General features: G+C 37.9%; 2 protein-coding genes and 1 long non-coding RNA gene across 3 annotated transcripts in view; 1 reads left to right on the top strand and 2 right to left on the bottom strand.

Annotated features, from left to right (window-relative positions):
• The window catches only part of ZFC3H1 (zinc finger C3H1-type containing), a 51,578-nt gene extending 49,985 nt beyond the window's left edge, over nucleotides 1-1,593 (bottom strand). Inside the window, exon 1 of the mRNA XM_027593063.2 lies at nucleotides 878-1,593. Within this exon, the coding sequence (XP_027448864.1) occupies nucleotides 878-1,475 (598 nt within the window). The 5' untranslated portion in view covers nucleotides 1,476-1,593. The remainder of the gene's footprint in view (nucleotides 1-877) is intronic.
• A 697-nt stretch (nucleotides 1,594-2,290) lies between these two features.
• THAP2 (THAP domain containing 2) lies at nucleotides 2,291-12,532 on the top strand. The gene is made up of 3 exons (XM_027593066.2): nucleotides 2,291-2,427; nucleotides 8,199-8,394; nucleotides 10,085-12,532. The coding sequence occupies exons 1-3, from the start codon at nucleotides 2,357-2,359 to the stop codon at nucleotides 10,472-10,474; spliced, it is 657 nt and encodes a 218-aa protein (XP_027448867.1). The 5' UTR covers nucleotides 2,291-2,356; the 3' UTR covers nucleotides 10,475-12,532.
• On the bottom strand, nucleotides 5,386-16,918 carry LOC113921809. The gene is made up of 4 exons (XR_003519821.2): nucleotides 16,757-16,918; nucleotides 10,287-10,342; nucleotides 6,750-6,860; nucleotides 5,386-6,381 (listed from the first exon to the last, which is right to left on the bottom strand). It is a non-coding gene; the product is annotated as an uncharacterized LOC113921809 (long non-coding RNA).
• Between the last annotated feature and the right edge of the window lie 75 nt (nucleotides 16,919-16,993).

Raw genomic sequence — 16,993 nt, 5'->3', positions numbered from 1 at the left:
AGCAAACCTTCAGATGACTGATTCCCCCTTATAAATCTTAAGTAAACCTAAGAATGTTACAGATAATGGAATTAGAAGGAACAAAAATCAAGTATTTTGCTATTTTCCTTTTCAACCTCCCCATCATCTCCACCCTCCCATACACCCCACGGCTTTCAATATATTAAAATTAAAATACTGTTTATCGTTCTTACATTTGTCAGCACTGAGTTCCGAAATGTCCAAAAACTGAACATAACAAATAGAGAAGGAGGTAAAGTTTTGCAGAAAGTTGTATGAATTCAAAACCTCTAAATTAATAGACTTGGTAAAGATACGGGTCTTCCCCCACACTTTAAAAGGCAGCATGTGTAAAAATAAATCAGGAAAGGTAAAAGCAGAATCACAAATAAGAACTATAGCATTATGCAGAATGGAACTTCACAATTTTCAATGTCAAAGTTCAATACTATATAAGCAACGGTATTCCCCAAATCGTTTATGACTCTTTTTTCTGCTTCTAACAATCTAAATCAACCTCGCATAAAAACAAAGTTCTTGTACCAGCGAAAGTAAATGCTAATGAAACCTGGGTTTCTTATGTACTACTACAAATCTGATGTACTATTCCAAATCTGATTTCACGAACTTGGCCCCAATCCATAATACGTTAATGGTAAAAAGCAATATACCCAATAAAGCAACCTTAAGAAACAGGTCTATATAGTGTGACACATTGAGACTACCAAAGAACAACTTACTTTAAGTATACTGACACAGTGACAAATAAGCGGTTCTGATAGTTCAGAAAAGTTACTCATCTCAAAGACCTAATAATGACGCTAAAAGGAACTTTAGTAAGTGACACACCCAGGGCGGACCGCCACGTTAAGGATACAACTCTTCCGAGGTGGAGAGGGCTCTCGCCAGCTCTGACTGCTGCTGAACCCGGATCCTGCTCCTCCTCCCAGAGGAGGTCTGCCCCCCGGCTTGCCTCCTCGCTCACCCCCTCCTCGCCCCCGACTCCAGCGACTTCCACCCCGGTAAGGCCTGCCTCGAAAGCGGAAACGGTCCAAGGCGATGTGGCTCCGTTCCCAAAAGGACGGCCGGGGGCTGCTTTCGGACAGTGAGCTCGAAGGCATCCGTACGGAGGGCGGGTGAGACCGGAACGGCTCTTTGGGTCGGTAGCTGCTGTGTCCCCTGAGGTGGCCCCGCTCCGACGCGTGCCGCGAGCGTGAGAAATTCCTCAACTGCTGCTGAGAAGAGGACGACGACGACGAGGAGCCACCGCCTCCGCCAGATCCACCGCCCCGGGCCGGGTGAGGAGGCCTTCGCCGCGGATACGGCAACAGCCCTCCGCCACTGCTGCTGCTGCTGCTCCGGCTCCGTATCTGGCTGTTGTTATCGTCGTCGCTGATTTCCCCATCTTCTAGCTCCCCTTCTTCCTTGGGCGAGAGGCCACTGGAGGCCGGGGCCGGAATATCTGCGGTCGCCATCCCGGGAGCAGCACCTTCCACACAACCTTAGCCCTCCGTCCGGGGATCCGCCCGACAATTGCCTTCCTCCTCGATTCCCTTCTTTTCTAACGGACCCGGTCGGTGCGGCCTTACCCTACTCGGACACCTAGCGGGCTTTGCTCCCCAACTTCCCGCACCCCAGCTCTTTCTCGCCGGACCGTCGCAACCCAGTTCCCTTCCCTAGCGCCCCCTTGCTCCTCCGCGATCGGGGCTCTTCCGCCTCGCGAGAAAGGGGCTCTGGAAGTGGCTCTGCTCGTGACGTCACTTCCTGCGGCACGCAGGAAACAAGGCGTCCAGTTCACGCGATAATAATTAGGACAACGAGATTCCTGGTGGGAGTTGTAGTCTTTCTTTCCACTGTCTTCGGGTTTGTCTTTCCAGCCTCTATCTCACACCAACCCCGGACTCCGGATTGGGATATCTGGGTGCCTGGCGGGGTGGGCGGGCCCATTCTTAATCTTGGCCGCAGGAGTTTCATAGTGATAGGGGGAGGGGGGGAGACACCTTTTTAATTGCTCCGAGGACTGCTGCCAAAGAGACGCAGTAGTCCCATTCCCTTTTGGGGGCCGGGAGGAGGCGGTTTATGTCCGCCATGTTGGTGAAGGTAAACGTAGGCGACTGGAGCTCCAGGACTGTCGGCTTTGCTGGCTCAAGTCCGCCATATTAATAAAGAGACAGGGAAGGTTGACGCCACCACCCCCACCCCCCAATACACAAACCCGTTTTTCCCACTCCGCTTCCACGACTCTTCTCGGTGGGCCCGTCCCCTGCCTCGATTGCCTAGCCTTTGCCCGGAGGAAGCGTAGCAACCAGCGCCTCAGAACAGGCTTAAGACAGCACCGAATGAGGGGGAAAGGGAAATGCCGACCAATTGCGCCGCGGCGGGCTGTGCTACTACCTACAACAAGCACATTAACATCAGCTTCCACAGGTAACATGGGCAGGGAGTGGGGGTGACGTAAACAGGAGCTCCTAGGTTGAGTGTCGCGTGTGTGGAAGGAACAAGAGGTTTCTGCTAATTCTAATGACTTCACTACCTAGCTAGTAGCAGGGAAGCATCAGTTCTGCCCTTTGTGTGTGTTTCTCAAATCTGTCCAGTTTTTTTCTTCGGGGAAGATTAACTCACTTTGTAAAAGAAATCCAAGTTCTGTATGGTGGTTCCCTCCTTAGAGAAAAAGTAAAAGAATATTTTAATTTTTTTTAATGTTAGACCGGCTCTTGACATGAATGATCCCTTAAAAGGAAGCGAAACCTTCCTGTTCAAGTCAGCAATCCCTTAAAAACCTGCTGTGCTCCCATCAAATTTAGGAAATTCTCACTAGATAAATTGACATGGGAAGCATTTAGATTTCTAATAGTCACATACAGTTACTGCGGAGGAGTTGAGTCATCATTGATATCCGTGGAATTTAGAGATGTTAATGAAAGTGCAAAAGATAAGCTTTCTATTCTTACCGGAATAGAGTAATGAAAAGAACTTAGGTTTTGTTTTCCCTCCGTTTGCTGGAAGAGCTATCAAAAGTCTTTAGTTCTGTCAAATCAGAACTCTTGAAAACATTGTGAACACTGTATGAAATATAGTTAAGTACTCGGTAAATGTTTACCTTTTGTGCAAGTGCCTGCCATGTGCCTGAAGAAAAGCATTGAAAAAAAAAGTTATGTGCAAATAGTTCTGATTTTATATGTCTCACAACTTAGTACGAACTTAGAATGTGGAAAATTATATCCTTGACCCTTTCCTTACTAATTAATGACTAAATGACCCCTTATTAAAAACTGCTACTTAAAAAAAAAAAATCCTTGTGATGTTCGTTTTTCAGATATTTCATGGAAACGTAGTGCTTCGTTCATTGATCCATCAAATTATTTGCCTGACATTGTGCTAGCGGTCCAGGACTTTTTTTTTTTTTTTTAAGATTTATTTATTTGAGAGAGAGAGCGCTCTAGCACGCGTGAACGGGGGAGGGGCAGGGAGAAGAAGACTGAGCTGACTCCCCCGCCACGTCGGGAGCGCCACTCTGTGTTGGATCTCACTTCCCTGAGATCATGACCTGAGTCAAAATCTAGAGTCCGAGGCTTAACCTGCTGAGCCACGCAGGGGCCCTCCCACCTCCACCCCTGGAAAATTCCTATATTCCTTGAATTTAGTAGGTAGTGAGAAAGACATAGGTAATTATGGTTAAGTATCACAGAAGAGACACTCGGGATACCTAACTTAGCCTTGTAAAGTCAAAGAACATTTCTCAAAGGATGTAAAATTTCAGATGATACCAAAGGATGATATCGATTTAGTCCTGTTTGCTACTTTACAGATTTTCTCTTTTATCCAATGAGTATTTGAGAAGACATGAAGGTTTTTAAAAGAACGGCATGATTAGATTTGCATATTAAAAAGCCCTGTCCCGCATCGGGCTCCCTGCTCAACAGGGAGTCTGCTTCTCCCTCTGATCCTCCCCCCTCTCATGCTCTATCTCATTCTCACTCTCAAATAAATAAAATCTTTAAAAAAAAAAGCCCTCTGGCTGCCGTGTGGAGAATTATGGCGTTACTTAAAGTTTTGGTCAAGCATCAAGAGATGAATTTGATGAGAAACGAGCTTATTACATAATATTAATTTACCTACTATTTCTTTCACAGGGAAATTCTCCTGCAGTGTCAACTGAGCTTAACAATGTACTTCATTGCTGGCACAATCAGCACTAGATTAGAAGAGGTGAGAGTTAGTAGGGAAAAAACAGAAACTTGGAGTAAAACAAGGGAGAGTCCACCAGTAACCTAGACTAAAGTGATACTAACAGAGATGGAAAGAAGTGAACAGATTTAAGAAATGTTTGAGTAGAAACTACTGTATGGTAATTTGATGTGGAAGATGAGGGAGAGGGAGGAGTCAAAGGCACCGATAATCTTGAATGTTTAAGAGATACACAGTGATACAGTAACATGCATACTTGACCACCATTTGCCTCCTATCAAATTAACCTTTTCATGGAAATTTAGATCTTAACATTATAATAAATTACATTCCTATTTCATAAATACGTTTGACTAACTTCTTATCTAGGATGTGGATAGACTTTATCCCCGTGTACAACTTATGTTCCCTAAACTCAACTATCTCCATTTTTCTTATCTCTTAGCTGACTCCAGTCTAAATCCCCCAATAATCTTCTGAAACTGCTCTTGCTACGCTGAGTTATCACTCTTGTATTTCTTTTTCATGGCATGTCTTCACTTCCTCCTTGAAACACTCTCTACTTTTGAATTATTTGACACTAATTTTGTGCTTTTCATCTTTGACCAGTTGATCTTGACAGCCTCTTCCTTTCTCTACCCTCTGGCTTAGGTCTTCCCACTCTTACCAAAATGATTTCAGCTGTTCCTGTGGTCTCAGTTAACTTGTTGGTGTCTCAGTATTTCCCTTGTCTCTCTTCGGTTGCTCAGGTTCAACATATCAAAATTTTATATTAATCAACTTGCTCTTACCACCCCTCCCCTTTCCCTTTCTCAGTAAATAAAAACACCATCCATCCCAAAAGTGGGAGGTCATCCTCCCTTGACTTCTCCCCTATTCCCTCTTGATTGGATTATTACAACAGCCTCTTAAATGGTTCACTGCTTCCATTCATGCACTCCTAACCTCTCTTCTATAATCAGTGGTGTGTTGCTAAAGGTTTAATAACAGGATCTCCAGGGAAAGGGGAAAGCACCGATTTGTAGCATTTGCCCAATTTCCATGATATAAATACTCTACCATGGCTGGTTTCAAGTTACCGATATGACATCACTAATCATAGAGTCGGGAAGAAATGTGCAGTACCACACACAGAACAGACATAATTTTAAGAATATAGATAATAGTAAAGTAATTAAGAAATGATGGGTTTCAGTATTTATTACCTTTGTTCTTCATTTAAATTCAAATGTACATAATTTTTAATAATGGCTGTGTTTAACAGCTAGTTAAAACATTTTATGTTGGGCGCCTGGATGGCTCAGTCGTTAAGCGTCTGCCTTCGGCTCAGGTCATGATCCCAAGGACAGTCTCGTAATATAAAAGGCATTCAGCTATTAATAAAGACTCAAGCAAAATAGCATTATTTAAAACACTGATTTTCCAAAACATCTAATGTTTCTGAAACCTTGGTTCTATTACTGGTAGACAAGATATATCCATCAGTTTACCGCCATGTTAATTTTTTAATATTTACAGGAGGACTTATTATTACTTAAATTCAGCTTATGGGCTACATCTCCCACCCTTTGAATATGCTGAGAAAAATCCAAACTCATGAAAAACATAAGGTTAATGCTGTATAAAAGAACTGTCTAAAATCAAATATAAAATGGTTTTTATTCTATTTCAATACAGATAATTAAACAATAATGCCGAACTAATCCCATTAATTTGTTCATTCATTGATTCACTGAGAAAGTTCATTGAGCTAATACTTCACAGGATGAAGCAGTGAAAAACAAAGCTCCTAACGAGGAAAAACAAGATCTAGGGGTAGGAATAGAAAAGTAAACAATTAGAATACAATGATATTATATATAATATACAAACATCTAGCCCAGTCCATGGAATTTCCTTAGGTATATGGGATTCCTAAATTGAATCTTAAAGAAGGAAAATTGGCTCAAGTTAAGGTTCAATTAGGCATTGGTTTCATGATTAGGGAGCTAGTTTTAAAAAGAGCTAGGACGCCTGGCTGGCTCAATTAGTAGAGCATGCGACTCTTGATCTCGGGGTCTTGAGTTCAAGCCCCACGTTGGGCGTGGAGCCTAGTTTAAAAAACATAGTTTTCGATGGACGTTGAGGACATCTCGATGTGTTGTGGCGAGCGCTGGGTGTTTTGTAAGACTGATAAATCACAGACCTGTACCCCTGAAACAAATAATATATTACATGTTAATTAAAAAAATAAAAAATAGGGGCGCCTGGGTGGCTCAGTCGTTAAGCATCTGCCTTCGGCTCAGGTCATGATCCCAGGGTCCTGGGATCTAGCCTCATATCAGGCTCCCTGCTCCACGGGAAGCCTACTTCTCCCTCTCCCACTCCCCCTGCTTGTGTTTGTTCCCTCCCTTACTGTGTCTCTCTCTGTCAAATTAATTAATTAAAAAAATTTTTTTAAATCTAAAAAAGTTTCTGCAGTTTTCTACAAAGCTAAAAAAAATAAAAGGTTGAAAAACAATAGCTGACAGTCTTCATATATCTGAAGATTCTTAGAGCAATGATAATACAATGATACTTACTTGTCTGCACCTTTATTGAGGCCCAAACAAGAAATGTGCTTGTAAACCAAAGCTTGACTTTTAGCTGAGACCATAGGAAACATCCAAACCATTAAATACTGGAACAGAGATCTTTGAAATGAGAATACATTATTATTAACAGGTAAGGGCTAAGCAGAGTAGACAAATCCTGCATCAGAGGTTTCTAATCAAATAGAAAAAACTTACATATATGAAAACCTGAATTGTAGAGTGACATACAAATGTTAATATTTTCAGATTAGGGTATGTTTAGGTGGTGTGATAGGGACAGGAGATGGGAGGGTGCCTACCAGTTAATCTGGTTTTTCATTTTTTTGTGCCCCTCACTGCTGGTAATTTGAGCAAACCTACTATATCTGATCTAGCCAAAGCTGTTGTTACCTAGTAAAGCTTCACTTGGGGGTTTCTGAGCCATATGATCTTTTAACATGATTTTAATGGTTCTTTTTAAACATGAGTTAGTTCATAATTAATACTTAAAGGATAAGGTAATCAAACTAAAGAAGAGCTCAACTCAAACTTAATACATGTGAATGTTGATTTCTTATGTTTTCAAGTCAGCATACTTACCCCTAGAATTTTGGGGCAGTCCCTTATATTTTTCTCTTCCTTAACAGGTATACACTGGTACATATTTTGTATTTAAAATAAATATGAAAGGAAAAGCATTCCTGCTGGGCTTGTCAGCAGCATTTTACTTTTTGTAATAATTATGCTATCTACTACACTACGTAGCTTGAGTTCATTTTTAAAAATATGTGCAGTTTACATGGAATTAATACAGTGAATTGTTAATTTATATATTGTTTCATATCAATTAAGCAAATATTTGTTGAGCCCCTACTGTTTGCAAGGCACTGTTGTAAAATAGATGATATAATGATCCCTCACCTTAAGAAACTTAAAATCTTTTATTTCACTGGAAATTTATTAAAGTGGAAAAACTACAAAAGAATGTGTTAATTGTCACAGTGAAGGAACACAGAGGAAGGAATACCAGAATCTGTCTAGGTTTTCCCTGATAAAATTTAATCTGCAGATTTTTGATTTGTCTTGACCATGTACATACATCAGCAGATCATAGCATTGTGAATTACTCGGACTTATAATGGTTCTACGTAACCTTGATCTAGATCAGTATAGTCTTGTTTATTTTTACTGCCCATGTTAAGAACTACGTTGGGAAGAAAGGTCTCTTCAAAACCCTGAAAATTAAAAGCACTTAAGTCAGTTTTTCATTAATGTTTTTGCAACTTATAAAAAATAGCATCAATTGGTTTTTGTTCCAGTGTCTGGATATTAAAATTTTGTATGTAGATGGAAGACACTTTAAATCATCATCTTTTAAAATTTCTTTTAACCATTAAGGTGCAACCAGAAGTGTGATTGCTGGAATATGAGTTGCCTTTTTTTTCTTTTTTTTTAAAGGTTTCCTTTGGATCCTAAAAGAAGAAAAGAATGGGTTCGCCTGCTTAGGCGCAAAAATTTTGTGCCAGGAAAACACACTTTTCTTTGTTCAAAGCACTTTGAAGCCTCCTGTTTTGACTTAACAGGACAAACTCGACGACTTAAAATGGATGCTGTTCCAACCATTTTTGATTTTTGTACCCATTTAAAGTCTATGGTAGGTAACATTACTTTTCTTTTACCCATTTTTACCATTTTTGGTACCTATTCTTTTTTGTTTACAAATTAGAACAATTCAGAATATATCAAAATTCATATATAATGATGTGCCTCAAGAAAGTCACAAAACTTCCTTTTGTGCAGTAAAGGTATAGACTACAATTAGAGCTCAGGTCTCCTGACTCCAGTATTCTTTCCCCAATCCAAACTGATTTTATATATTGGAATTTTACATTACTTCCAGTTATTATCAATAATTGAACCAATGGTAAAACTGAGAAATCATGAGTAATGAAACCTCTAGCATCATTCTGCTTTTGATTTTAAGATAACATTCAAAATGTGTGTGAAGAGCTTTAAGAATACCAGAGTTACACCAAAGAATATAAGTTCAGAGGAGGGCATCACAGAAAACTTCATAGAGCTCAGGCATTTAGGCTGGAGTTTGGAACTTAGGAGCGGGTTCTTAACCTTGCACAGGACAATTACGATAACAGGAGGAGAACAAAAGCCAATGGGTTGAGGGTTAAGTAGAAAATAATCAAATGTTAGCAAGTGATATGTAAAAGAACGGAGAGAATTAAGGTACATGATGAATGTATTAAAACAATATTTTATCTAGTTGGGAAAAATCTGATCAGAGAGGAAAATTTATTTGTCCACAAATGAATTCCTGTGCTTTTAATAAATGTTGACTCAATAAAAGAAACAAACTTATGAAGTTATGACATAATCTGGGAACTGGAAGTGATTTAATATTATGGGAGTATAAATTAAGATGGTGAATGGCAAAATGGTGTGAGATCCTAAATTGTTAAGTTTGCTATGTAAAAATTTTTTGTCTTTGGATAATGAGGCAAAGAGGAAGTTAGCCAGTTACAGAAACATCAAATCTGTTAGAAAAATTATTCTGAATATGAATTAGGCTCAGAATGAGGTGGACATGATTAAAGAATTTTTTAGTATATTCAAGCCAGATATGATAACAGGCCTGATGTGGGCAGTAGCATTAAGAATGATGGAAAGGAAAGGATTCATGACAGAGATATTTAGGAGGTAGAATTAATTGGACTTGATGACTAATTGAATAAAAGAGATAAAGGGGGAAAAAAAGTCCTCAGGGTCTTCAGATTTAGGTATAATGTTCCTGGCCAGATTTTAAATCCTTGAATGGAAGATGTAACTGTGAACATTTAATAAGTAAATCTATTCAGGAGCTTGATACTTGGGAATAATTTTTTATTAAGTAGAACCCCAGGTTTGAAATATTATCAAATTGAAAGAATAGTGTTTACCTAAAAAAGAGATTAAATCAGTATCTGAGATAAGCCAAATGTCTAAAAATACATTATATTGGCCTTAGTGAGAAAATTGCAAAAGATTTTTATACTAAAATCATACTCAATAACTTGAAAGAGACCTTGGAAGTCCATTGTCTATTTTCAAACAATGTTTGTATCCCTCTGAAGAGAAAAGACAAATCGAAATAAGGTGGCTGGAGCTAATTCAACAAGTTGAGAAACTTGAATCCACGATTACATGAGATGGGCAGCTGATGTTTCCTTTCAAACTTTTAAAATCAGTTTTTAAAAGAGCAGCTTAATTACTTTTATACAAAACTGGGCAAAATTTACTTATTTGTGATATTCCATAATTTATGTTCAACCCTCTAATTTTATTTGGCTTAGAAACTCAAGTCAAGGAATCTTTTGAAGAAAAACAACAATTGTACCCCAACAGGACCATCTAATTTAAAATCAAACATTAGTAGTCAGCAAGTACTACTTGAACATAGTTATGCTTTTAGGAATCCTATGGAGGCAAAAAAGAGGATAATTAAACTGGAAAAAGAAATAGCAAGCTTAAGAAAGAAAATGAAAACTTGCTTACAAAAAGAACGCAGAGCAACACGAAGATGGATCAAAGCCACTTGCTTGGTGAAGAATCTGGAAGCAAATAACATATTACCTAAAGGCACATCAGAACACATTTTACCAACTGCCTTAAGCAGTCTTCCTTTGGAAGATTTCAAGATTCTTGAACCTGATCAACAAGATAAAACATTACCAATTCTATAAAACATTCCTTTAAGATTAGCCCACACAGAACTTGATGCCCATCCTTCATTCTATTCAAAGGTAAAGATATTTAAGGAAATTATGCCAAAATTGGGTATTTAATAAAGTTCTACATGAAGTAACATTATTACTGTATAACTTATGAAGACTAGATTATAAATGGAAACTTTCTATGAAACTTTTATTTGAAAAAGAATGGAAGTGCCTTACATGAGAATTACGTACTTAAAAATTTTGTTAGAAAGTTGTATGTTTGCAAGGTGTTTTGCATTTTTGTCTTTTAAAACTACTTTTAAAGAACTGTCTATGACAATATGTTTAAGTTCTATTAGAAGGAAATTTGTTTTTCATGTACCAATGTTGGGACATTACATTCTAAATAGGATGCTAAGTAAGAATTAGCCAACATTAAATATGACTTTAAAACTGCTGGGGTTTGTGTTAATTGAATTATTATTGGCACTGTGATTTGGAAATTATTATAGGAAAAAAATCTGAGGTGTACAGGGCAAGTTGTGTTATTTAAACTTTCTGTATCTGCTCACCAAATGTGACAAAAGTCAAGGCATCCTTCATGAAAATATTAGCTTTTAAGATAGATTATAAAATATTTTGAAAATAATATTTTGAATGTGAAGTACTCTTGAATCATCCAAACAAGGTAAGGTCTCAAGTTTCTCAGACTAGAAAAACTGGTAGCCAGTTATATGTTGTGAAATAACGTAGACATTGTGACCTAGCTTTTACCTTAAACAAAAAGATAAATTTATACTAATTTTTTTCATAATAAAAATATTACATTTTCAATTCCAAAATTGATGTGTTAATTAGGCAATGTGATACAAAGTTCCATGTTAGGAATACCTCCTCTACCCCCCCATGTATGTTGATACCAAAACTTGTAAGCTCTTTTTTCTCCCATAAGCCCACATTAGGATTTAATCACAGAAAAGTACCTACCATATTATATCTTCACAACTTATAACTTAAAATGGAATCAATTTATTGTACATACCAGCTTGCTTTTATCTCCTTTTTTAGCAACTGCATAAGGGATGTGAAATGTATTTTCTATAAAAATACATGTGTCTGATAAAGCTATGAAAATGCTATTTATTTTACAAAATAGAATATGAGAACTATGATAGTTGCCACTTGAAATAAATATCACCAGATAAATTTTTAATTTTAGTAAGAATCCTTTCCTTCAAACAACTTTGGGCAAATCACATTAAATTTATTAATGTGTAATCAAGTTATTCAATCTTAGTTCAAGCTTCTGACACTACCATATGAAAGTAGCATGCATGTAGCTAACCATAATTGTTATACATTTTTCCTGTAGGTAATGGCTATTTTATTTTATAAAGTAATTTCGGGGGGGGGTTGGGTTGGGTTTTGTTTTGTTTCGGTTTGGTTTTGATGACATTTGCTTGGCTCGTAGCAATAGTCTTTTTACAGTATTAGCACCCTTTCTTTCAGTAAGGAATGGCTCCCAACAACTAGATTTACAAAGGCAAAGGTAAGAAAAGTCTATGTTCGTTATCATGAGGCACTTAAAAATCTATGAAAATCCTTTTGTGAATATTATAAACCTTGTTAGTCATTTTATCTTAAATATTGGACACAGCTCCTTGAAATTGTCATTCCATGTTTTTTTTCTAATATGGTTTCAAATATCTCTTCACTTACTGACCATAGCTTTATACCTCAAAATAAGCTGGGCAAATAATCATCTAAACATAAACTGTATTCCAAGTATAAACTCTCATGTGGTTCATCACCCCTCCCCAATATAAAACAAAATACTAATTAATGCAGGCTAGTTCCCATCTACAATTTTATTTTGATATCAATATAACATTTTAAAAATCACAAAAATAAAACATAAACTACAAGCTTTTGGCAAAGTTAACTAGACTTCATTCATTATTATTTAAGACTACTGAATAAACTACCACTCAGTAATTTTATTTTATTTTTTTATTTTTTTTTTAAAGATTTTATTTATTTACTTGAGAGAGCGAGAATGAGAGACGGAGAGAGAGCACATGAGAAGGGGGAGGGTCAGAGGGAGAAGCAGACTCCCTGCTGAGCAGGGAGCCTGATGTGGGACTCGATCCCAGGACTCCAGGATCATGACCTGAGCCGAAGGCAGTCGCTTAACCAACTGAGCCACCCAGGCACCCATACCACTCAGTAATTTTAAAGTACGTTTGTTTTTGGTGTTTTCTCCATGTCATTTTCATGTTACCGTCCTGATAACATGCTCCAAATTCTCCCTGTATCAGGTTGTTGGATTAACATACATACATCTGTCTACCTTAAAACTAGTCTCATTCATAGAGAAAAACCTAAATCTTTTTAAGTTCTGTTTTCAGTTGCTGATAAACTTATCACTTTGACCATCTACCATAAAAATAACCAGAATTAGAATTGGGCGCCTGGGTGGCTCAGTTGGTTAAGCGACTGCCTTCAGCTCAGGTCATGATCCTGGAGTCCCAGGATGGAGGCCCACATCGGGCTCCCTGCTCAGCAGGGAGTCTGCTGCTCCCTCTGACCCTCCCATGCTCTCTCTCTCTCAAATAAATAAATAAATCTTTAAAAAAAATAATCAAAATTAGAATAGCTCTTTTTCTTCTGCTGGACCCAACACATATCCTCTGTTCATTCTATGTCTATTATTCATTCTATGCCTGCTAGGCACTAACCTCTATGAAGAACCAGCCAAAGGCTAATGACGATAAAAAGATGACATGATTATCTGCCCTTAAGTTCCTCAAAAGTCTTCTGAGAGAAAAAAATATATTTGTAATACAATATGATAAATGCTATAAAAGAAATCTATGTGACGTGCTTTGGTAAATGCTGTTGAATTGGAATTTAATAAGCATAAAAACTTTAGACCTTTTTCCAAAAAACTTTTCCCTTGAAAAAAACAGATTTCTTCTTATGACTTACCAAAAGAGACAGAAGGACATCAGAATTAACTTGAATTATATACAGTGTTCTTTTAATGAGTTGTAAGACATTTTTCCCCTTGAAAATGAACACTGAACAAATTAGTTGTTAATGGTATCATTTTAACAGGAAAACATAACTAAACTACTGTATCAAAGCCAAGTACTCAAGTTTATTTGACATTTGATATTATTATAAAATAACAAATTCTTCTAACAGATTTTTACAAATAATTTAGCTCAGAATCTTAAGATTAACAAAGCACTATGGCATCCATTTGATCTCTTGTTCTTTACAAATATTCTGTGTGGTAGGTGGCATTATCTCCAATTTACAGATGAAGAGATCCTTGCTGTTATTTATTTATTTAAATGTTTGATATGTGCCAAGTGGCACAAAGGACAGAAATGCCAGCAATCTAGGAAGTTCAATCCTAGATTGAACAGTGGTCTTCAGCCTTCAAATCCTCTGCTCTGCTATCCACATTGTCATCCGTTATGCAACATATGAATCATGTTATTAAAGTAGGACAAGTCATGTGTCTCAAAAAACTAAAATAAAAAATTTTATATATGTGTATAGTTAAGATAATCTATGAAGTCACTGTAGATCTTTTCTAGGTAGACTTTATATAATACTGGTATTTTATCTCATTTCTCAATGGTAGAATACGGGTAAATTTTAATTTTGGTATAACAGGGAAAATAGTTCATCTTTATGCCAGAATACGGGATTCTGTAGGTATTTAGACAGTAGGAAACTTTCTAAAATTAATGATTTTATAATGTATATTAAACAATTAAATATTGTATTCTGAGTATGTTATTAAAAACTTTTTTACAAGGAAATTACTGTCATGACTATTATTTTACAAAATGTACATGAATATCTCTGTGGAAGTCTTTCCCCTACCTGGACCCCCTAAAATATTTCTGTAGAAGTCCTTGACCCTAAATTGAAGCAAACTGTAAACAAAGATATGTAAAGCCTAGAAGAGGAATTATCATTTTTATTTGCATTGCTCAAGTTATATCTAAGCATACGTTATAGTTTATTTGCACTGGGGTTTTTTTGCTGTTTTTTAGGATTTTATTTATTTATTTATTTGAGAGCACAAGAGCATGAGCTGGGGTGGGGGGATGAAGAGCAGAGGGAGAAGGCCAAGCACTGAGCACAGAGCCCGGCGCGCTGAGCACAGAGGACCCAGAGGTCATGACCTGAACTGAAATCAGGAGTTGGATGACTAACTGAGCCACCCAGGTGCCACTGCACTGTTTTATACTGGTTATGCGATCTAAACCAAATACATAAAGGGCTATTCAGATTCTCTATCCTGACAATAATTAGAGGCTCACACAAAGATTTATTTGTAAATATGATTACCAAAGTATGATTTTAATAACAAAAAAGGAAATAAGCAGAAACAAGCAGAGGGAGCAGTAGAGGGAGAGGGAGAAGCAGGTTCTGGGCTGAGCTGGGAGCCTAACGCAGGGCTCCACCCTAAAATCCTGGGATCATGACCCCAGCTGAAAGCAGACACTTAACGACTGAGGCACCTGGGGCCCAGGTGCCCCAAAAGATGTGATTTTTTTTAAATTCATTTTTTATTTGATACTTTAATCCAAAAAATACTATATTAATATTCACTAAAAGACACTGAGCAAACTAGGATGAACCAGACAAGGTCCCTGCCCTCAAAACTACTGGAAGTAAATATTCCATTTGTTTATTCCTGCTCCCTACTCTCTTCCTAATGTCCTTTAGAATGAGTTGAATCTAATATAAGAAATTAGTCTTCAGATTGCTGCTTATTAGGCTTTTAAAATTTGTGCTCCAAAAGCTGAAAAATAAAAACTTTAGTTTAATATCTAGAAAGAGATGTATGATGCCTGGGTGGCTCTGTCGGTTAAGCAACTGCCTTCACCTCTGGTCATGATCTCAGGGTCCTGGGCTCCCTGGACTCCCTGCTCAGTGGAGAGTCTGCTTCTCTCTCCTGCCGCTACCCCCAATTCGTGCTTGCTCACACGCTCTCTCTCTCAAATGGATAAAATCCTTTAAAAAAAAAAAAAAAGGAAAGCAGATACATTCCTATCTCTTAGGTGAACTTTCAGCTTGTTTAGATAAATTATTTCAAACCTTATCTCTAACTCTTCTCCACTCTCTTGGACTTCTATTTTCATGCTCTCCTTAACCAACTACAAAGTGCCCTTCCCTTAGCTTGGTTAATTAACAAACTTTGTCATCTTTCATGTCTTAGCTCTGACAATCCCTCTTTCTATGACACTTCCCTTAACATACTGAAGTGACATTAACTCTACCCAATGATCTGGTGTGACTGATGCCAGTCAGCTTGCTGAGGTAATCCCATTATTTGCCTGTACTGAACAGAGTGAGACAAAAATAAAGTGAGCACATAATTTGTGCAGGAAGACCATATATACAAGTAGTCAAATAAGATGGACGCTAGTATTTAATCCTACTTCACAGTTAATTAGATGTACCAAAGAAAAGGATGTTAAGTTGTCTTGGCATGTTACTTAAATTTAGAATTGTGTGTTTTTAAAAAGGACTCAGTAGTTAAAAAAAAAAAACACTACTTTTCAAAGAAAAAGTACTCTGGGTTAAAACATTTGGGTACTATATCTGAAACTCTTGCCTCCTTACGTTGTCAGCAGCCAACTTTCCGAAAAAGTTCAGATATGCTGTAATTATCACTTAATTTTAACCCAGGCACACAAGTTAATTTCAAATAAAACATGGCATAAGCCACAAGATTCAGACTTAATGTTAACAAGACGTTCTTCTAAATGAATTGACTGAATGCACACACTTAAAATGAGAGGTGTAGGAACAGATTTCCACAATGTAAGTGGTGTCATGACAGTAAATTTGAGCTCAATAGCAGAACTATGCCCGGCGTTATGTTTACCTCTCTAGCAACCAGCAGTGTCCCGCAGATTATAGGTACTAAACAGTGTCATTTTAAATAATTTTCTGTCATAAAATTGCTCCTACAACACAATATATCCCCCTTACCCTTAAAAAAAAAAAATCCATAATATTAGGGGCCCCTGGGAGGCTCACTGGGTTAAGCCTCTGACTTGATTTCCGCTCAGGTCATGATCTCAGGATCCTAGGAGTAAGCTGAACCAATGGCTCCGGGTTCAGCGGGAGTCGGTTTGAGATTCTCTCTGTCCCTCCCCTCACCTGTGCTCTCTCTCTAAAATAAATAAATTAAGTGTTTTTAAAAAATCCATATTGTATATGGCATGAACTCTTTATAGATGAAAAAGCATTCGATTATGCTTGAAATGGACTTACTGGGTTTAAGTTCATTCGCACTCCTGTCTTCTATTCCTACCCTGGTGGTGGTTTCATCCTCCCGTGTTTGAGTATGTTCTCAAACGCAAGGAACTAAGGCTCCAGATCCGGATTCCGACGAGAATTACAATCCCTAAAGGCCCTGGCTGCTTCTGCCAAGCCGCCTGTCCTTGGAACCGCCCTTTAAAAAGTTCACGTGAGCGAAGCCACGCCCTCAGATGGCCGCCGCGTTTGCGC

The sequence above is a fragment of the Zalophus californianus genome, chromosome 9 (genome assembly GCF_009762305.2).
Source record: "Zalophus californianus isolate mZalCal1 chromosome 9, mZalCal1.pri.v2, whole genome shotgun sequence".
NCBI lineage: Eukaryota > Metazoa > Chordata > Mammalia > Carnivora > Otariidae > Zalophus > Zalophus californianus.
Note: the sequence above shows the minus strand (reverse complement) of the source record. Positions and strands in the feature narration are given on the sequence as shown.